Here is a 22,536-nt window from a genome sequence, read left to right as displayed (position 1 = left end):
CATTGAGTCCAACCCGGAGGGTTCGGGCCTTCCAATTGGTGGAGGGTTAGAGAGGTTGTGGTTCTGATTGGTCAGTCCAAAGGAGGTGGAGCGAACTGAGCGGAATAAGGAATGGAATGGCGAAAAGGAAAGTCAATCAGACTCCGAGTCCCGCCTTCTGAGGTTGGCGAGTAACCTAGCAACGCAGGCACCTAAGTGGTAATCACTTAGTAGAAAAACTGAAGCCCTTGGAGCAGGTGAGTGACCCCGTGGGGAAGGGCTGGATTTGATGAGGGGGGGGGAATGTCGAATGGAGCTCTCTATCCTTTGGTTTTCTTAGGAATCAGTAGTCCCCCACCGGCGAACCTGTCCCCGCCTCAGGACCCTGCTCTCCAGCACTGGCCCCAGTCTGGATCTCCACTTGTCCACTTCATGGTCCCACTTCCTCATCCGTAAAACGTGGATGATACTAGTCAAGTGGAGTCAAATCAAGTTTAATTACTTTCAAGTCAGACACAGGTGCTAAGGGTCAGAGAGTGGTTTATGAGTCCTCTTACTTTCCACTCAACGGCTGTACATCCCAGGGTGAGCATGCAATGAAAGTGAATGTTTAGATAATTTTGATTATACCAAGTCTATGCTAACTTTAGAACTTCACTCCCGGCTGGGTACCTAATATATGATTTTATTTACATACTTAAGACAAAGGGTTTGTTGTGAGAATTAACCAAGGTAGAAAGTAAAACAGAGGTTTAATGGGGGCTAGAGGAATGGGGAAGCAAGAAGTTATTATTTTTGAAGTTATTATTTAATGAGTATAGAGTTTCAGTTTGGAATGATGAAAAATTCTGGAGGTGGATGGTGGTGATGGATGCATATAGATGTGAATGTAATAACCTCATGCCACTGAATTTAAAATGGTCACAATGGACCCCCTTGCTGTACAGTGGGAAAATAAAAAATATATATATTTAAAAAAAATAAAATAAAATGGTCACAATGGTAAACTTTATGTTATGTATATTTTACCACAATGATAATTTTTAAAAGCAGCTATAGGACTTCCCTTATGGCTCAGCAGCTTAAGGATCCAGTGTTGTCACTGCAGCAGCTCGGGTTGCTGCTATGGCATGGGTTTTATCGCTAGCCTGGGAACTTCCACATGCCACTGCTGGGTACTGCCAGAAAAAAAAAAAAGAAAAGAAACAGCTGTAAAGCTGGATAAAACTATCTAGTGCTATTTTAAAACTCTGCAAATCAACCAAAGGCATACAGCAAACTGAGAGCTTTTATTCATAAAACTACTGAACTTCAAGTTTGTGCTGTACTTATGTAAGACTTCTCTGATTTCCCAACCCCCAGTTCTATTGGCATAATAATTCAACCAGGGCAAGTAGCCCTGGAAAACGAATAGTTTCACTGTCACTGTCTGATGGGGCTCCCTTGATCTGGAGGATTGCAGGCTAAACTGGCAATCTTGGTGGGAAGAGAACAGGGGAGGCCAGCAGCTCTAGCAGTCCAAGGTTGTAGTCCTATTTATTGCAAACAATAGGCTGAGAAAGCTCAGAGTTCTGGGGAATAAGACAGCCATAGAGGGCTTGATGAACTTTCTCTATATCCTGGTTGAGTAGAGGTTATGCACAGGTGTAGCAGAGACCAGAGCTAGCCCAAACCACTTAGACATCCCTGGCCTTTGGAGCCTTATAGAAGTACATGCTAAGTGTGTGCTGCCCTTGTCAGTGAAGAATAGAAGCCTTACTGGCTCAAAGTTTGAGCACACCTCTAACTGATTTTTGGCCAGATATTAAACTATGTGGATGCCAAGGCGACCCCAAGGAAGCCAGGCTTAAAAATAAAAAATATGGAGATGTTCCCATTGTTGCTCAGCAGGTTACACCCAACTAGTATCCATGAGGATGTGGGTTTGATCCCTGGCCTCACTCAGTGGGTTAAGCATCCAGCCTTGCTGTGAGCTGTGATGTAGTCTGCAGACTCAGCTTGGATCCCAAGTTGCTATGGCTGTGCCTAGCCTGGCAGCTGCAGCTCTGACTGGACCTCTAGCCTGGGAACTTCCGTAAGCCAGGTGCAGCCCTAAAAATGAAAACACACACACACATATATGGAAAAAAAAAATAAGCAGAAACATCAGTGGCTGCACATTGTGGAGGAGACCAACTTGACAAATTGAATCCAGGAAATAATTACGAAACACCCAAGTGAAACAAAAATGAGAAAAACAACCATTAGCAAGAAAAAAATACAGAGTTTCTCCAAATAAATAATCTTCCCTCTTAAATTTCTAGTGTTCCATAAAAATTGTGAGATGTGTGTAAACATACTCAGGGGGAAAAAAGCAATCAACAGACACTGTCTCTTGGTGTCCCCAGATGTTGGCTTTAGCAGACAAAGACTTCAAAGAAGCTATTATAAATTTGTTCAAAGAGCTACAGGAAACCATGTTTAAATAATTAAAAGAGGGTTTGATAACAGTGACTCATCACATCAAACAGAAAATATTTAGCATTCCAAAGTAGATTACAATAAATTGAGATGCACATTATAATCCCTAAATCAGTCACTAAGAAAAAACTCTAAAATATTTTTAAAAATCAACAGAGAAATCAGAAGTGTGAACTAAAAATACTTATTGAACGCAATAAAGGGCATTAAAGAAAAAGCATGGAGGAGTTCCCGTCGTGGCACAGTGGTTAACGAATCCGACTAGGAACCATGAGGTTGCAGGTTCGGTCCCTGCCCTTCCTCAGTGGGTTAACGATCCGGCGTTGCCGTGAGCTGTGGTGTAGGTTGCAGACGCGGTTCGGATCCCGAGTTGCTGCGGCTCTGGCATAGGCCGGTGGCTACAGCTCCGATTCAACCCCTAGCCTGGGAACCTCCATATGCCACGGGAGCGGCCCAAGAAATAGCAACAACAACAACAACAAAAGACAAAAAGACAAAAAAAAAAAAAAAAAAAAAAGATTAAAAGAATTGAGAGTCCAGAAATAAACTCTAACATTAAAAAAAAAAAAAAAAAAAAATTTAAGTTAGTAGGAGTTCCCGTCGTGGCGAAGTGGAAACGAATCCGACTAGGAACCATGAGGTTGCAGGTTCGATCCCTGGCCTCGCTCAGTGGGTTAAGGATCCAGTGTTATCTTGAGCTGTGATGTAGGTGTGACTATGGCTGTGGCATAGGCCAGTGGGTACAGCTCCGGTTAGACCCCTAGCCTGGGAACCTCCATATGCTGCAGGTGTGGCCCTAAAAAAAAGACAAAAAATAAATCAATAAATAAAGTTGTTAGTAGAAAGCAAAAACCTAACACACTATTCCCTTTCTTAGACTTCACCCTCTACCCAGAAAACCCCCGACAGCCTTTTGATTGAAAGAAATGGTAACGGAGGCTACAGAGTCAGCATCAGTCTCCTCGCCTCCAGCCTCCAGGCTGGGTGGGCTGCCCAGGGCCTCCTGGCCACAGCTCTGCCCTGGCTCTGGGCAAGGTGTCCCTTGGGAACACATTCCAGGAGTACATGGTTAGATGTCAATGCCAGGGTTTTAGCTTGGGGTTTTCACTTGATTTACAGATTTACACTTAAGAAAAAAAATGAATGAAATGGGTGAGTCTTTCCCGCTGACTCCGTTGCTAATCCCCCACACACACATACACTCATGCCTTTTTCCCAGAGAAAAGATCCCTGAGGCCGATGCACAACCTGATTTATCCCTCAACATGTAATAATCATCATTCCCCTTTGAAGAGAACTTTTAATTTTCCAAAGGGCTTTCCCATCTATTAAATCATCTCTCCCCTACCCAGCTCCCTTTCGACGTGGCCAGGACAGGTGTTATGTCCCCAGGGGCGACAAGATAAGGGACTTGCCCAGACCTATTCCAAGAGCCCCTTGGCAGGGGAGAGTCATGCACCCAGGTCTCCTGAGACCCAGCCTGTGAATCTGCTCTTGATCCTGTAACTGATGGTAGTTTCAGATGGTACTGAGGTCAGCTTGTCAGCCAGCGCTGGGCTTGAGCAAGGCTTTCTTTGAATCTGGATAGAGCACTGGACTTAGCAATGGGGGAGGCCAGAGGTTTTACAGGGGAACCAGACCATTGTGGTCCAGACCAGTGGTCCTCAACCAGGGGCATCCCACCCCCACCCCACAGAGATATTTCCTCTTCAACTGGTCAGAGCGAAGGGTGGAAGAAGGGTAAGGAGCACCCTGGCATGAAGTGGGTAGAGGCCAGGGGTGCTGCTAAACATCCTGCAACAAACATCCTATCTGAACCCAAATGTCAATAGGGTGGAGATTGAAAATAAATAAATAAATATTCTACACTTGTATTTTCACACAAGTGCCACACACACACACACACACACACACACACACACACACATCCTACTCCTTTTCCCTTCAGGCCCTAGTTAGTGCAACCAAAAGCAAAAGGGATTAAAAATCAGGATCATTTGAAATACAGAGCATCAAGGAAAAGTATCTTTTTGACACTGCTCTCACGTAATAGCAGTAGGTTACACACTATGACCAGTCAACTGCCTTTTTAACACGGGGTATTTTGACCACAGGTTGTTTCTTTTAACCACAAGCCAAAGAAATACATTTTCCTCCTCAACCCATCACACACACCTGTTTAGGTACAAAAGAATATTTACAACAGGCAGTGCACTCTAATATTTTCTATTTCATTTATTTTTATTTATTTATTTATTTATTTATTTATTTTTTGTCTTTTTAGGGCCTCACTTGCGGCATGTGGAGGTTCCCAGACTAGGGGTCGAATTGAATATGTAGTCGCCGGCCTACACCAGAGCCACAGCAACACAGGATCCAAGCCGCGTCTGTGACCTACACCAGGCCAGGGATCGAACCTGAAACTTCATGGTTCCTAGTTGGATTCGTTAACCACTGAGCCACGGCGGGAACGCTTCTATTTCATTTATTTTTAATGCTAGTCTCGACCGGCAAATTGATTTCACCACTTAGCAAAGGTCATAACCCTCAGTTTAAAAAAGACTCTTCTTCAACGTAATCTGTCAGTCAGGAAAAGCCAGTGTTTTGCATCTGTTAGAATACAATTTTTTTTTAAGTGGGGGGAGTTTATCTTGGAAGTCTCTAAATACACTGCTTGGAAATTCTTCCTTCTGTCTGCACAACCAAAGTGATACTATCCACAGTTGGATTTAACCAGAAATAAATACTTGAAAAGCTATGCTGCCAAAAGAGGAATTTAAAATTGTGATGAGTTAATTTGTAAGGAGGAAGAGCCTGGAAAGTGGTGAAAGGTTTAAGGGATCTCTGTCCTCCTCCATTACTAGCAGAAAGTCATGAATAATGCAGAAACCCACAAAATTAAAAACAGAGATAGTCAAAGGGAGTAAAAAAAAAAAAAATGGATCCATGTTGGCTCTTTATGAACCTTTCTGCACAAAAAAAATATATATTATTTTGAGGAAAAATACATGTTCTACTTTAAGAAGTATTCAAATGTTAATATTAAATTGTATCATTTTTGGAGTTCCCTTGTGGCACAGCAGGTTAAGGATCCAGAGTTGTCACTGTTGCGGCTCAGGTCACTGCTATGGTATGTGTTGGATCTATGCATTCCATCCCTAGCCCAGGAACTTCCACTGCCTGAGACCAAAAAGAAAAAACAACATATTTATATGTGAAGGCAGGCTTGCCACCCTTCATTTATTCAATATTGATTTCTTGAGTGCCTATATATATATATATCACTTGGAAGTCATCCTGAAAGCAAAATACGATTGAATCAAGACTTCGTGTCACACTCAACAGTTTTATCAAATGTGGGTTCTGTTACTGTCCCCACGTTACAGATGAAGAAGCAAAGATGCCGAAGATGGTTAGAGACATTAATTGACTTGCCTGAAGCCACACAGCAAGGAGGTGGTGATCCCCTAGGATTGAACTTCAAATTTGTCTGAGAGCAGAACCCACCAACCTTGATCGATAGACACACATTTCCCCTTTCAGCTTCTGAGATGAGGGCCCAGAAGGTCAAGTGAACTGGCCCAGGACTGTAGCCATGGCCAGTGGCCATAGAGAGTTGTTCATTATAACCAGCAGCTTAGAAATCTATCCCTGGGAGCACATTCCCTCCCAACCTCTGTCCCTTTTCAGGGTCCTCTGTCTCCAAAAGCACAGGATAACGTTAGAGCCCGCAACCAGAGCCATCTCCACAAATGACATCCAGTCTGTTCATGCCTCCAGTGTTCACTGCTCCAGCTCCAGCCCAGGGACTCTTGCAAGCCAAATGTCATCCCCAAAACATGGGTTCTCAAAAAGGGCAAGAGAAGATTGGGTAATACTTCAAAAGTGGTGACAGGAAAAAAAACATACACAACTAAACTATGAACAAAAAAACCCAAAATAGATTCAAATTTTTTGTTTTAAAATTCCAAGCCCTGTGTCCAGGGATAGGAAACAACCCATAGGCCAGATCTTTTTTTTTTTTTTTTTTTTTTTTTTAATGTTTACTTGACATAGGCCAGATCTTGATGTACCATTTTTGCTATCGAAATGTGACACTAGGGAGTTCCCGTCATGGTGCAGCAGAAACGAATCCGACTAGGAACCATGAGGTTGTGGGTTCAATCCCTGGCCTTGCTCAGTGGGTTAAGGATCCAATGTTGCATGAGCTATGGTGTAGGTCGCAGACACGGCACGGATCCCATGAGTTGCTGTGGCTCTGGCATAGGCCCGTGGCTACAGCTGCAATTAGACCCCCAGCCTGGGAACCTCCATGTGCCGTGGATGCGGCCCTAGAAAAAGAAAAAAAAAAATGTGACACTAGGAGTTCCCTGGTGCCCTACTGGGTTACAGATCCAGCATTGTCACTGCTGTAGCTCACGTGGCAGCTGTGGCACAGGTTCAATCCCTGGCCTGGAAATTTCTGTATGCTGCAGGCACAGCCAAAAAAAATTAAAGTATATTTATAAAGGGAGTTCCTGCTGTGGCAGAGTTGGTTAAGAATCCAACTGCAGTAGCTCAGGTCACTGCAGAGGCATGGGTTCGATCCCTGACCTAGGAATTTCCATGTGCCGTGGATGGAGCCATTAAAAAAATAAATTTAAAAAAATGTGACACTTGGAGTTCCCTTCGTGGCTCAGTGGTTAACGAATCTGACTAGGAACCATGAGGTTGCAGGTTTGATCCCTGGCCTTGCTCAGTGGGTTAAGGATCCGGCGTTGCCGTGAGCTGTGGTCTAGGTTGCAGATGTGTCTCGGATCCCGCGTTGCTGTGGCTCTGGCATAGGCCGGTGCCTACAGCTCCAATTAGACCCCTAGTCTGGGAACCTCCATATGCCACAGGAGCAGCCCTAGAAAAGGCAAAAAGACAAAAAAAAAAAAAAAAAAAAGTGACACTATTTTCTGCTTCTAATTCAGGACAGAATGCATTTTGTGAAATACCATTATCCTATGATGCCAGTACATCCCCGTGAGGAAAGCGGCCCATTGTTAAAGCCGGACTTGCCACCCCTCCTTTATTCAATAGTGATTTCTTTAGCACCTACTCTACGACAGGAGGTTACTTGGGAGACAGCAGTCTTCATCATGAATTTTCTGCCCCTTTCCAGCTCCTCACTTTCCCCACTCTGGACTTGAAAGGCTCAGATAAAGCACAGAGAGTTTTGCAAAAAGCCAGATGGGTGGTTCACAGTCTGGCAGGATCTTCCCCAGTGAGACTAAAAGGAAAGTTCCTGCTGCTTCAAAGGCAAAAACTCTGCCCATGAACCCTGCCAATAAGTGGAGGACTCAGAACTAAGTGACCAGGAGTCCCTTACCCATCAAGGACTTGAGTCCTAAGCAGAACATCAGGATACAGGTGAAAATAGGGAAGGTTAGGTCTTGAGGGTGTGGGGTGGCTGAGAATTGTACCTCTCAGAAGCATGACAGGAAGTTCCCGTCGTGGCGCAGTGGTTAACGAATCCGACTAGGAACCATGAGGTTGCGGGTTCAGTCCCTGCCCTTGCTGAGTGGGTTAATGATCCGGCGTTGCCGTGAGCTGTGGTGTAGGTTGCAGACGCGGCTCGGATCCCACGTTGCTGTTCTGTGGCTCTGGCGTAGGCCGGTGGCTACAGCTCCGATTGGACCCCTAGCCTGGGAACCTCCATATGCCGCGGGAGCGGCCCAAGAGATAGCAAAAAGACAAAAAAAAAAGAAGCATGACAGACCTGTCAAGAGTACATAAAATCAGCTATGCAAATTGTGACATCCACCACATGTTATCAAATTTATGGCCATAGAGTTGTTCCTAATATTACCTTTTCTTTTTGTCTGTTTAGGGCTGCACCCATGGCATATGGAGGTTCGCGGGCTAAGGGTCAAATTGGAGCTGCAGCTGCTGGCCCACACCACAGCCACAGCAATGTAGGATCCGAGCTGCATCTGGGACCTACACCAGAGCTCATGACAATGCCAGATTCTTAACCCCCTGAGCAAGGCCAGGGATCGAACCCTAGTCTTCGTGGATACCAGTCGGGTTCATTACTACTGCACCACCATGGGAACGCCATAATATTTCTTTATTAACATCCACAGGATCAGTAGTGATGGCTCACCTTTCTTTCCCAATATCAGCACTTTGTCTCTTCTCCCTTTTCGTTAGTATGTCTTTTTTTTTTTTTTTTTTTTTTTTTGGTCGCTATTTCTTGGGCCATTCCTGCGGCATATGGAGGTTCCCAGGCTAAGAGTCGAATCGGAGCTGTAGCCACCAGCCTACACCAGAGCCACAGCAATGCAGGATCCGAGCCGCGTCTGCAACCTACACCACAGCTCATGGCAACGCCGGATCTTTAACCCACTGAGCAAGGGCAGGGATTGAACCCGCAACCTCATGGTTCCCAGTCGGATTCGTTAACCACTGTGCCACGATGGGAACTCCTCGTTAGTATGTCTTTAACATCTCCCTGCCGCTTGCTAATCTTGTTTTCAAGGTCAGAGATCTGGTCTGGAGCTCATCTTTCCTAGGTCACAGTTTTTAGTTGGAATGAAATAATATCAGGATATAGGCACTGTTATCTTCTATTTAATGAAAGTGAAGCAGATTTTTCAGCTACAGTGGAGATATAAATCTTCCTTTTCAATGAAAAGGTCTTAAGAATGAAAGTGTACTTGAAAAAAATAATTGCGTTCATAATAGTACAGTTTGGCCTATAGATTTGGCAGAATCACAAAAGTGGCATTCTAGTGAGAGCGATGTGGGCAACACTGAATTAGAACTAGCCCTTATGGGGAGTTCCCTGCGTTAGTTGTGCTTTCACTGCTGCGACCCAGGTTCAGTCCTGGTCTGGGAACTGAGATCTCATATCAAGACACTGCTCCAGGAGTTCCCGTCGTGGCTCAGTGGTTAATGAATCCGACTGGGAACCATGAGGTTGCGGGTTCAATCCCTGGACTTGCTCAGTGGGTTAAGGATCCAGCATTGCTGTGAGCTGTGGTGTAGGTCACAGACTCAGCTTGGATGGCTTGGATCCTGCTTTGCTGTGGCTCTGGCGTAGGCCGGCGTCTATAGCTCCGGTTAGACCCCTAGCCTGGGAACCTCCATATGCCGCGGGAGCGGCCCTAGAAAAGGCAAAAAGACAAAAGAAAAAAAAAAAAAAAAGGCACTGCTCCAGGAGTTCTTGTTGTGGCTCAGGGGGTTAAGAACCTGACATAGTATCTGTGAGGATGCCGGTTCCATCCCTGGACTCCTTCAGTGGGCTGAGGATCCGGCATTGCTGAAAGCTGCGGTGTAACACACAAATGTAGTTCAGCTCCCATGTGGCTGTGGCTGTGGCCAGCAGTTGCAACTCCAATTCGACCCCCAGCCTAGGAACTTCTGTGAGGACTTTAAAAAAAATAATAAATTAAATAAATAAATATATATATAAATAATAAATGGCATTTCTTAAAATGAGATCCCCCCCACTCCACATAAACACACTCCCCAGTTTTTTTTCACACCCTCTGACTTCACTGGATTTGTAGGGTAGTTATAGATGTTTATTTTTCTCCCCTGGGAGGAAAATATAATTTACTTCAAACTTTTTTTTTCCTTTGAAATGTTCTGAGAGGGAAAGTAATAAAACATCCCACAAGGCCATTTGAATGAAAACTAGGTATAATTTGCATGATAAAGATATATTTCCATTTATAAAGTTCATCAGCAGAATTAATGACAAATAAAGGAACGATCCTATTAAGGTTCCCCATCCATGAACAACCTTGCTTCACTCTCAGGGCAGGAATTTTAAAAAGAGAGGCTTAAGTTGGAAATGATTTAAATATTAAGGTTGGTGTCATTAAAAAGGACATGAAATGATCATATTAGAATTCAAGGAAAAGAGATTCTCCAGTGACTTTGTTTTTTTTTTTTTTTTTCTCATCAGTGTCAGAAGCGTTTTCCCCAATCCTAGTTCCACCGGCTTTCTCTTGTTCAGCCAAATGAGCTGTCAGGAACTGATGGGCATCATCGTAATCAAAGCAAACAAGTTTGCCCTTTAAAGCAAAAGAGGTAATTTGGCTGCAAGCAAATTGGAAACATTTCCTATAACGCTGCATTTGCAGCCGCACTCTAAAGAATTCCAGCGTTTTGATTTATGCTTGAGAGCTTCGGGGGGCAAGGGGAAGAAGTGTGTTCATTCAAGACTTTGTCCACGCTCATCCTGTGGCCATGGGGCAAAGATCCTTCATCCCCAGAGAGGCAGAGGAAGCTCCGCTGTGGCCCCTACAATGTTATTTTCAGGAAAAACCTTAAGGAACTCACGAGCCAGACAGGGAGGAGGAAGTGGGTGGGAATCAAAGCGATTGCAAGATAATGCACTTCTGCCCCCAGTCCTCAGCTCCCAGAGGCTTCTGATCTGGGCTCTGTTTGTCCTGGCCAAGGAACAAATCATCCTTAGCACCTGATCTGGCTGCTTTTCTTCCTGTTCTTTGTGACTTTAGGTGTTTCTTAACTTCCTTGCCTTTCTCTCTATTGACTCTTTGCTCTGCTGAAAAGAAGATAGCTTTTGTGGCTTCAGAGATCACTTCCTCTCCCTTGCATTCCTATCTCACTCCCGAAGGCCTCTTTGGAGCCCTGTGTTGTCAGCTGCCTAGAATATTTGGTCAGCTAGGGTTCCTGGATGGCAAGCAACAGCAACTACCCTGGGCTAGGCAAAATGGTGAAGGAGAAGCTGAAGAACCAGGCCTCGCTCAGAAATGACAGCAGCCAAGGAAGTTTTGGGGCTCCTGGTAGCAGAATCTCCAGGAACCCATTGCTGGCATGAATCAGGTCCTACCATTTCCCATCCAAGAGTCACTCAGCAGGGTTCCTAGGAGGCTGAGAGCAGGGTTCTTTGATGGGCAGTCCCACCAAGATGGCACACAGTGGGAGAGAGGATAATTTCCTCAAAGGAAAAGTGGGGTGTTGTCACCTGACAAAGAGGACACAGGTCACAGGAAGGCCAAGACACCCTGGCCCACTGTCTGTTCCAATTGTGGCAGCTGTGGCTCAGTGAGTTCAAAACTGAACTCTCAGAGTTCCTGTCGTGGCTCAGAGGTAGTGAACCAACTAGTATCCATGAGGGCGCAGTTTGATCCCTGGCCCTGCTCAGCGGGTTAAGGATTCGGCATTGCCGCGAGCTGTGGTGTAGGTCACATTACGTGGCTTGGATCTGGAATTGCTGTGGTTGTGGTGTAGGCCAGCAGCTGCAGCTCAGATTCGACCCCTAGCCTGGGAACTTCCATATGCCACAGGTGTGGCCCTAAAAAGACAAAAAACAAAAACTGAACTCTCGAGGTCCTCTCAAACTTCCTCTCCCAGTTTCCCTAGTTTCTCAAGGGCCCCACCATTCTCTCCCATCCCCACCCAAGCTCCAAACTGTCCTTCACTCATCAAGTCCTGATGATTCTTTCTTTAAAACATTCCTCACATCCATAGGCAGACTATGATAATTGAAATAGGAGTTCCCTGGTGGCTCAGCAGGTTAAGGATCTGGCATTGCTACTGCTGTGGCTTGGGTTGCTGCTGTTGGGAGGGTTTGATCCCTGGCTCAGGAACTTGGGTGTGGCCAAAAAAAGAAAAAAGGAAATTGAATTGGCCTAGGTAACCTGTACTGGTAGCAACAGAGATCTCCCTGAACTGATTAGCAGGTTTTTTTAGTGCTGGGTATTCAATAGTGATCAAAACCGATAAAGCCTCTACCTTCGTTGGAGCTTACTTTTTAGGGAAAGGGAAAGGCAGACAAGAAACAAACAAACAGGTCCATCTAGACACATCATAGGGTGAAAATTAACCTGGGAAAAACATAAACAGGATAAGGGGAATGGGCAGGTGGGGAGAAGGAGTGGGTTTCTATTTTAGGTAGGGAGTCAGTAAAGCACTCACTGTGACACTGATATTTGAGCAGAGAAGAAGTGAAGAAACACATTCTAAGCCCAGGCTTGGGATGAAATCACTAGCCCAGGGTCTCCCAGCAAGAATCTGAACTCAAGCAGGGCTAGTGCAAAGCTTACTCGTAGCCATCATGCCATGTATGCAACCTAGAATATTGGTTTCTGATTGCCATCATAAATTTTTTGAAAGTCTTTTATTTTTATTTTTTTGCTTTTTAGGGCTGCCCCACAGCATATGGAGGTTCCAGGGCTAGGGGTCCAATTGGAGCTACAGCTGCTGGCCTGTGCCACAGCCACAGCAATGCCAGATCCTTAACCCATTGAGCAAGGCCAGGGATCGAACCTGCGACCTCATGGTTCCTAGTCAGATTCCTTTCTGCTATGCCACGACGGGAACTCCGAAAGTCTTATAAATAAACTTTTTTTTTTTTTGGCCATGCCCAAGGCATGTGGAAGTTCCTGCGCCAGGGATCGAACTTATGCCATAGCAGCGACCCAAGCTGCTGCAGTGACAACACCAGATCCTTAACCCACTGAGCCACACAAGGACTCCCTAAAATCCAATCTTAAAAACTGATGCAAAGGGAGTTCCTGTTGTGGCACAAGGGATACGAATCTGACTAGGAACCATGAGGTTGCAGGTTCGATCCCTGGCCTCGCTCAGTGGGTTAAGGGTCCAGCGTTGCCACAAGCTGTGGTCTAGGTCACAGATGCAGCTTGGATCCTGTGTTGCTGTTACTGTGGCTGTGGTGTAGGCCAGTACCTATAGCTCCAATTCAACCCTTAGCCTAGGAACCTCCCTATGCCACTGGTACGGACCTAAAAACAAACAAACAAATAAAAAAACAATGCAGGGAGTTCCTGTTGTGGCTCAGCAGGTTAAGAACCTGACTAGTATCCATGAGAATTTGCCTTTGATCCCTGGCCTTGCTCAGTGGGTTAAGGATCTGGCGTTGTTGCAAGCTGCTGTGTAGGTCACACATGCGTTAGGATTTGGTGTTGCTGTGCCTGTGGTGTAGGATGGCTTCTGCAGCTCAGATTCCACCCCTACCCTGGAAACTTCCATATGCCACAGGTGTGGCCCTAAAAAAAGAAAGAAAGAAAGAAAGAAAAACAATGCAAATGTGCTGTGATAAGCCTAGTGCTGTTCACTCTCAGCTCCCTCTTCTGCTCTGCGTTTCAGGCTGCTGACCCCTGCAGGCTGAGTTGCCCAAGCTCCCTGGTCAGCAGGTTTCCCACTGGGTTTGGTCAATGGGAGGCACTGGTGTTAGACTAAAGAGCTGGATGAAGGGAAAAAACAGATTTCTCCCCTTCTCTACTTTGGGCTGTGTTTCCAGCAGTGACCACAGCCACCATAGTGACTCCTGGACAGGAAATGGCTGTGACTCCAGCTTCCCCTGGTGACCCTGGTGACCCTGATCTCTAAGCTCGCCCGCCTCCTGTGTGGCTTCCTGCCATTGACATTTGCTGGGTGGCTTCCGCTTCCCCGACTGGCCTCTCAACTCCTCCATCACCCATGTAACTGGTCTGCTGTGTTTAAATAATTAGAATGGGGAGTTCCCATTGTGGTGCAGTGGAAATGAACCCGACTAGTATCTATGAGGATTTGGGTTTGATCCTTGGCCTCTTTCAGTGGGTCAGGGATCCAGTGTCGCCATTAGCTGTGGTGTAGGTCACAGACATGGCTCAGATCTGGCACTGTGGCTGTGGCATAGGCCAGCAGCTGTAGCTCCAATTTGACCCCTAGCCTGGTAATTTCTATATGCCGCAGGTGCAGCCCTAAAAAGCAAAAACACCTCTTAGAATGGAGTTCCTTTGTGATGCAGCAGGTTAAGGATCCAGCATTGTCAACTGCAGTGGCTCTGGCCGCTGCTGTGGCATGAGTTCGATCCCTGGCCCAAGATCTTCCACATGCTGCAGATGTGGCCAAAAAAAAAAAAAAAAAAAAAAAAAAACTTAGAATAATGTCTGTATTCCTGGTTGGTCCCTGCCTGATGCATGTGCCTGAGATCTACCTCCACACTTGATCCCCTAACCCTTGGGGCCCTGACACTATCACAAAGCTAAAAACCGATTTCCATGAAAGGTTCCATGTAAAAGCTGCACACTTTTACACCACCCAAGAGGAACTCCCAATGTCCACGGTTTACAGCTGCTGTGGCCACACCGGCCACCTTGATGTCAGCATGTCAGCGTGACTCTGCTGACTGCTTACTCCATCTTTTTTCAGGGCTGCCAGGGATGATAAAAGCAGGAGGCCCAGAGAGCCTACCGAAGTCTCCATCTCTGAGGGCGTACAAAGGCGGAGAAAGCTGCTCATAAAATGGCTCTGGACATCCTCGCTGTGGCCCCTCTCTACCAAGGCCCTGACATAAACAAAATCAGGCTGATGGCAGAGACGACCAAGAAGTCCACCACCCCGCCCAAACCCTTGACCCCCTCTAGGACCAAACTCACCACCATTGAGACCAAGAGGATCATGTCCGTTCTGGATGAGACCATTCACAAGGTGGAGTTGGTGACCCTGCTGTCAAACGTGGCATCCAGTTCCCAGAGTCTGGAGGGGATGCTGGGGGAGGATATCATGAAGGCAGTGAGGGAACACGTGGACCTCTGCCAGACCCTCTTGGATCACGTCAATTACCTTCAGGAGGAAGAGCAGCGATTGCAGGAGGAAGAAGGGTTCGAGGATGAGCCATGGTTCCGAGACCTTGTCTTCTCCATAGAGCTCCAGAAATCCCGCCTCCCTCCGCTTAGGCAACAGATCAGAGAATCCACCAAGAATGTCTTGAGGCTCCTGCTCAGGAACCCCCAGGCGGCCAGTCTCTTGCAGGTGCAGTCCCTGGGCAGAAGTGAGGAAGCCCAGAGTTTTATTGACAGTCTGGTAGAACTCCGAGGTTTCCTGTTTGAGAAGCTACTCACTAGTCCCATGGAAGCCAGAGACAAGACTCAGTTCATCCAGGACATCACCAGACGGAATCGGAGGAACCAAGAAATCATCGACACTCTGGAAAATGAATTGGCAGCCTGCATGAGGAACAGGGATGCAGAGGTACCCGCACAGAGAACCCCCAGATCATTTGGCAGTTGGGTTTTTCCTCAGTGATTTAAATGGCCGTTTTCATAAAAAAAAAAAAATTGTTTTGAGCACTTACCAGTTTCCAGGTCTTATAAATTATAAGTCCACATGGTCCCAGCCTCATGGAGTTCACTGGTAGGGAAGGTAGGTCTTAAAGAGCTGATTTAATTACAGTTTTGAGAAGTACAAGGAAGGGTAAGTATAGGGTGCTATAAGAGAGTATTATAGGATGGAGCTCCCTGGTAGCTCAGTGGGTTAAGAATCTGGCATTGTCACTGCTGTGGCTCAGGTTACTGCCCTGGTGCAGGTTTGATCCCTGGCCTGCATGCTGCTGGCATGGCCAAAAAAACCCCCCAAAGATAGTATTAAAGGAGACCTGAGCTTGGAACTCAGGGACACAACCCCAGCACATCCCCCCACCCCCCACAGAAAAATTTTTAAGAGGGGAAAGGATAACATGATCCCAACCTAATAATGACCATCTGGGGACACATACTATGTGTTATTCTTTTTTTTTTTTTTTGCTTTTTAGGGCTGTGCCCATGGCATATGGAGGTTCCCAGGCTAGGGGTCAAATTGGAGCTACAGCCGCTGGCCTACAGATCCAGCTACAGCAACGCAGGATCCAAGCCGAGTCTGTGACCTACACCACAGCTCATGGCAACACCAGATCCTTAACCCACAGAGGAAGGCCAGGGATTGAATCCGCAACCTCATGGTTTCTAGTCAGGGATTCGTTTCCAATGTGCCAGGATGGGAACTCCAACTATGTTTTATTCTTTACATAACATTTTCTCGTTAACACTGTACAAAGTCCTTGTGAGGTGGTGTATAAGTATAGGTTCGGCTGCTAAAACAAAGAGACCCTAAATAATATTGGCTTAGTCAAGGCAATGTATTTCTGTCTAATAGAGAGCTGGCGTGGAAGCTCTGCTTCATAAATTGTCAAGCTTCCTTCCAGCTGGCTTCCCCGCAGTTCCCCACATGGGACTCCTAACCTTGGACCCAGAGGGCTGCTCCAGCTTTCCTCATCAGGTCACCACTGGTCCAGCCAGCAGGAAGGAGGAAAGAGGACAGGACTTTGTCTAGCCCTTTGGGGGCACCACCATGAAGGAGCATTCTTGTAGTTTGTAGCTCTACCCAGTGCTGGAGATGCTGGGAAAGTGGTCAGTAGGTGCCAAGTCCCCAGGGAAACATTCTACTCTACTCCCTTTTTGGGGAGAACAGATCCTGGGAGACACCTGGCAGCCTGTGCCGCCTCAGGTATTTTCCTCCCCCCTGCCTCCAATAGATGAAAGGTCAAGGTCGCCCTCCCTTTCCTGACTCACTAGCTACCCCCTTCCTTTTGTTCTCTCTGACTTTGTCCTCTAAGGCATTTATCAGAGTTTGTTGATGACTATTTGTATGATTTGATGTGATTTGATGATTTGATTGGGGTCTGTCTTCCCACAAGAGGACAGGGATCTCGTCTCTCTTGGCCCTCCATTGTGTCCCCAGTGGGCCTGGCACAAAAGGAGGACACGGTAATTATTCAATGAGGGGAGAAATGACAGGCTCCTGGGTGCTCAGTCAGGGGAGATCACTCATAGGTGGAGGGGTGTCACCCAGGGACCGGGCTGGGACCCCCAAGTGGCTTTGCTGGTCTCATTCAGGTGGTAGAAACAGGTTGGGACTACCAAGGGCACAGATCTGGGGTGAAATTCCATTTGTGCCTGGTGGGCAAGTTTCATTAGGTCCCTGGGTCTCAATGTAAAATAAGGGGGTGACAAGAATAGGGCATGATGAGGATCCACAAGAAAAGCTCTGACTGCTAATACTACTACCTGCTTCACACCCTACACCTGGGCCAGGAGGCCTTGCCCACAGCTAGGCTTGCCTCAAAGCCCCTCCTCCCTCTCCCTGAACAAGAGACGTGAGCTCAGACGGCCTGCTGCCCAGCTGCCAGCTGCTTCCAGCCCAGGCTGCTGGCCCGAGCCAGCCACAGCACTGGCGGGTTCAGAGGAAGACTCTAGCACCTGAGATTTGCCTTCAGAGTTTATTTAAGAAACAGCCCCGCCCCCATGCTCCACCTCCGCCCCAATTCCAGTTTTAGAACCAACAGAGCGCAGGGGCCAAGCCTGGCCCTTAAGGGGAGAGCTCCTCCCCGGTGCCCCAGGCCAGAGCATCGTGTAATCCTAGCTCTCCTTATGGCCTGTGCACTTGGCTCACGACAGGAAATAGAAGGTGGTGGCCAAGAACTCTGGCACTGGATCAGACAGACCAGTTTTCAAATTCCAGCGCAGCTGCACAACCCCAGACAAATTCAAACCCCCTGAGCCTCAATTTCCTGGTCTCTAGTCTGGCCGTTCCTGTCCTCATGGTGGGGCGGGGAGCAGGACTTGGTGACATGTTAGCGCCGCGCCCTCAGGGAGCTGAAGAAACGCCAGCCTTCCCGCGATTACTGATGATCTTGGAGGTATTATTATGGAGCCTCTCTTCCTCCTGGCCCAGGTGGAGAAGGAGAACTTTGTGGTCCAAGAACTGAAAAATCACCTGCACCAGGTGCTCAAGTTCTCGGAGAATAGCCTCCTCCGCACCAAGCAGGAGGCCGAGAAACAGCAGAAGGCGGACTTCCGGGCGTCGCAGGCCAGGGTGGCTAAGATCCAGCAGGAGATCCTGCTGCTGCGGTCACAGTTCCACAACCTGGTCATGGAGAACCGGGAGGCAGAGCAGGCGCTGAGGAAGGTGCCCTGGGGAAGCAGGGAGGCGGGGTGTGGACCGGGGCGGAGGGAGGGCTGGCATGGCTGCTACTACAGCCCAGAGCAGGGAGCGGCTGGCCAGGAGTTGGGGGTGGGGGGAGGGCACAGGAGCTGGAAGCCGGGCATTGAGGCAGCATCACCAGGGAGACGGGAGGGAGCAGCACGCAGGCCCAGGGACGCTGCTCTGGGACCTCGGGCACGTTCTTGAACTCCTCTGAGCCCTGCAAGTAGGATGATGCCCACCTGTTCTCCAAAGGAAGTGAAGGTGCACAGAAACTTCTGGTGCCCAGCATGCATCAGGTTTGCCTCTGAATCCCCTTCCTCACCAAGGGCATCCTTTCTAACACTTGTTCCCAGATTCATTTTGTGTCACAAGCCTTCTGAGCATCTGATGGAAGGGAGGGGGGGCTCTCCCCTATGAAAAGGCACAGATACACATACACAAGGGGGTGGACAATTCTTGGGTTGTAGGCCCCCTGAAGCCAGCCCGTTGGTGGTACCCAAGTTAAGAACCCTTGCCCTGTAGGACAAAGGAGCTGATTTTTCTTTTCTTTTGCTTTTTAGGGCCGCACCCACGCATAGGAAGTTCCCAGGCTAGGGGTCAAATCAGCTACCGCTGCTGCTGCTGCTGGCCTATGCCACAGCCACAGCCACAACCACAGCCACAGCAAGGTGGGATCCAGGCTGAGTCTGCAACCTACACCACAGCTCACGGCAATGCTGGATCCTTAACCCACTGAGTGAGGCCAGGGATCAAACTTGCATCCTCATGGATCCTAGCTGGGTTCGTTAACTGCTGAACCATGAAGGGAATTCCCTGATTTATTTTTTTAATTGAGGTGAAATTCCCATAACATAAACAGAACCATTTTAAAGTGAACAAAGTGAACAATTCAGTACAGTGCATTAAGAATCCAACTGCAGTGGCTTGGGTTGCTGCAGAGGTGTGGGTTCAATCCCCAGCCCAGCACAGTGAGCTAAATGATCCGATGTTTCCAAACTGCAGCATAGGTCACAGCTGTGGCTCAGATTCAGTCCCTGGCGTGGAAACTTCCATATGCCACGGGTGCAGCCATGACAAATAATGTGAACAATTCAGTGGTACTCCGTATATCCACAACCTCTACCTAGTTCCAAAATATTTCCACCACCTCCAATAAAACCCTTGTACACATTAAGCAGTTTCTTCCCGCCTCCCCCTCCCCGCCTCCCAGCCCCTGGTAACTACTAACCTATTTGCTATCTCTATGGATTTGCCTATTCTAGACTCTTCATGTAAGTGGAATCATACAGTGTGTGGTCTTTTGTGTCTGGCTTCTTTAACTTAGCATCACATTTTCAAGGTTTGTCCATGTGATATTTACCAAACCTCATTCCTTTTTATGGCAGAATAACAATCCACTGTATGTACAAGAGCTATCTTTGAAATATGAAATCAGATCGTGTTCCTCCTCTGCATCTTAATCCACCCAGTAACTTCCCTTCTTCTTTACACTAGAGACCCAAACTCCTTCCCCTGCTGACGCTTCCTCTGTGACACAGCTTCTCACTCTGACCTCAGTGGAACCATGCTCCTCCCCAGCCACACCATTCCAGCCACACTGGCTCAGTTCCTATTCTTTAAACATCACAAGCTTGTTCCCACCTCAGGGCCTTTGCACCTGTTGCCCCCTCTGCTTAGAATGTAATGGAGCCAGACTGCTGCCTTCAAATCCAGGCTCTACCACCCATTATCTTGGGCTGAGTGAGTGAGCACATCTGATCCTCCGTGTCCTCACCTGTGAAATGGTGGAGACCTTGTGGTATGGTATAGACAAGGTGTAATGCAGGGCCTGCTGAGGCAGAGCGGGCTCAATGCTGTTTATCGTATGTATTGGTCCAGCAAACAATGACTAATGTAATTTTTTTTAGAAAAAATATAAAGTGGAAACAGAAATTGAGAACTGGATCCAGAAATACGATTTGGAGATGAGTGAAAAGCAGGTATTTGTCTAAGTCTCTCTCAAGTGTGTCCCCAAATCCTCTAGGAATGGGGGGTGGGGGGAGAGAAGCCCTAGGATGGTGCCTGGTCTATGCTAAGTTCTGGGCCTTCCTGCCCTTTCCTTGGGCTCCAGGTTAGACAGACCCAGGGTTAGCCTGGGGCAATGAGAGGAAGGGTGGGAAGGGAAGGAGCTGGAAGCTGGAAGCCACTAAGATATGCTTGACCCAGGCCCAGAGATCTTGGCTCCACCTAGGGTCAACATTCCAGAACCCCTGTTCCCTCCTGATCAGCTCCTGCTAACACCCCTCAAGCTGGGGCTCATTCCTCATCCCCGCCAGATTCAGGCTTGAGCTCACTTCCACCGCTTCAGTCCATCACTCAGGAACCTTCTACCAAGTGCTTGAATGTGCCAGGTGCTGGGCTCCAGCAGTGAGGAAAGCCCCCTCTGTCACCTGGAGGGAGGTTTTACTTGCTGCATGACCTTAAGCAAGGGACTTGACCTTTCTGACCTGTTTCTGCATGAGATCAACATAAGTAGTAACACCCATGCTGGGACCATGGTGGGGACTTGTCACAAGGCCCTGTACAGCACAGGATCTGGCTTGGAGGAGGTGCTCAGGGAATTAATTAACAGAATACCCTGAAGCCTCCGCCCAGCTCTGCGATAACATTGGTGGCCCATAGCCCCAACTTTGGAGTCAGGTAGGCCTGGCGAACCCTGGAGGTGACATCAGCCTCCGAGTAGTCCAATGCCAGATGTGCTGTTCAGAGAAGGGCAAGCTGGGGCCTTGCTCTGTCTGATCCCACGTGCTCTGGGAAGGCAGAGACTTTGGAGGCTGTGCTCTTGTTTCTCTGGTCCCAGTGAGGGTGGTGGGTTACTTGATGGCAGGGACCGAGTCCACTTAACTCTCTGTCCTCTGGAAGTACTTTGCTTCTGGTAGGTGCTTGGTGGGAGGAAGGGAATGAGATAGCTGTAAACTGTGGTGAGACCTAAGGAAGAACTGTGGGACTTAGTCACCTGAAAAAGGTCTTCTCTGGATCTCTTTGTGAAATGGACAGCTTCAGTGGCAGCAGCTGGCCTGGCGCCACGGTGTGCCTGGCACCACATCTAGGACATTGTATCCATCTTGCCATTTAATCCATCCCTGCTCCTGGGTTTGGAACTGTCCCCATGTTTCAGATGAAGAAAAATGAAGGCTTGAAAGGTCAAGCCCCTCAAGACGCAGCTGAGCTGGGAGTAGAAGCCCAGGTGCCCAGCCCAGAAGCCGTATTCTTTCTTTGTTCCTGAAATTATTTCAGCTGGGTCTCATTGCAAGCTCGGATGGACCACATCCCCTCTCCCATTCTCATCTGGGCATCAGATGCAGAAAGGCTTAGTGTAGGCGTCATTGCTGGGGCGGAAGAGCCTCCAGAAGGGGTGGGAGCATGTGCAGAAGAGGGTGGCAGGTGGCGCTCTGTGCCTGGAGACCCCCTACCCCCGATTCTTACCCCAGGATGAGTACGAGGAGCTGGACATCATCCACAAGGAGGAGAAGCTCCAGCTGGAGGAGCTGAAGCAACGGCACAGCGTGCTGGTGGAAGAGTTCTCCCAGATCCAGGCTGAGAGGGAGATCAAGGCCAAGGAGAGGCTGGAGGCCGAACAGGAGATGGTGCGCATGGTGCGGGCTGCCACGCTCATCCAGGCCCTGTGGAAGGGCTACCTGGTCCGCTCCATGCTCAGGTCCAAGAAGAAGAAGCGGAACAAGGGCAAAGTGAAGGACAAGGAGAAGGGCAAGGGCAAGGAGAAAGGCAAGGGCAAGGGCAAGGAGAAGGGCAAGGGCAAGGAGAAGGGTAAGGGCAAGAAGGGCAAGGGCAAGAAATGAGTTGTCCCCCCACCCCCCACCGCCTTCCCTGGCAAGCCTGCCCAGACCCCCACACTCCCCATGATGTCACTTCTCCAGAGCTGGCCTGGAAACCCCTGGGATGGGCAGTCCTGCGGTTCATGGCTTTAATGCTTTTCCACGATTAAAAATCACTTTAAACCACAACCTACAGGAGTGTCCATTGTGGCTCAGTGGAAACGAATCTGACCAGTATCCATGAAGATGCAGGTTTGATCCCTGGCCTCACTCAGTGGTCCCAGACCAAAAGCTGCCTTAACTGGATGGACAAATCACCCACCAGGATGGCAGGGTGTGGGTCACAGCTGCCCAAAACGGAGGGCGGGGCACAGAGAACTCCAGAAGGAAGAGAGGTTTCAGGCTGCCCTCAGCCCCTGCTCTGGGTATCAATTTGCCCACAACTTCTTCTGTGAAAGCTCAGGGGTTCCCAAGGTCATAAACCAGCAACCTCACATTGGCTTTATCTGGAGTCCAGGTAGTTGAACAATATATT

The 22,536-nt window shown here is 48.0% G+C and overlaps 1 protein-coding gene across 3 annotated transcripts; it reads left to right on the top strand.

The window, feature by feature from the left end:
- Window positions 44-22,194, top strand: IQCD (IQ motif containing D). Of its 3 annotated transcripts, XM_005670690.3 has the most exons (6): window positions 47-236; window positions 10,379-10,503; window positions 14,596-15,417; window positions 17,935-18,168; window positions 20,094-20,165; window positions 21,657-22,194. In XM_005670690.3, the coding sequence occupies exons 3-6, from the start codon at window positions 14,689-14,691 to the stop codon at window positions 22,023-22,025; spliced, it is 1,404 nt and encodes a 467-aa protein (XP_005670747.2). In that variant the 5' UTR covers window positions 47-236; window positions 10,379-10,503; window positions 14,596-14,688; the 3' UTR covers window positions 22,026-22,194. The 3 variants fall into 3 exon arrangements, with proteins under 3 accessions (XP_020928933.1, XP_005670747.2, XP_003132957.5); XM_003132909.5 differs by lacking the exon at window positions 10,379-10,503; XM_021073274.1 differs by lacking the exons at window positions 10,379-10,503; window positions 17,935-18,168 and having other exon boundaries at window positions 44-236.

Source organism: Sus scrofa, chromosome 14, assembly GCF_000003025.6.
Source record: "Sus scrofa isolate TJ Tabasco breed Duroc chromosome 14, Sscrofa11.1, whole genome shotgun sequence".
In the NCBI taxonomy this organism is placed as follows: Eukaryota; Metazoa; Chordata; class Mammalia; order Artiodactyla; family Suidae; genus Sus; species Sus scrofa.
This window is presented reverse-complemented; position numbering and strand designations above follow the sequence as displayed.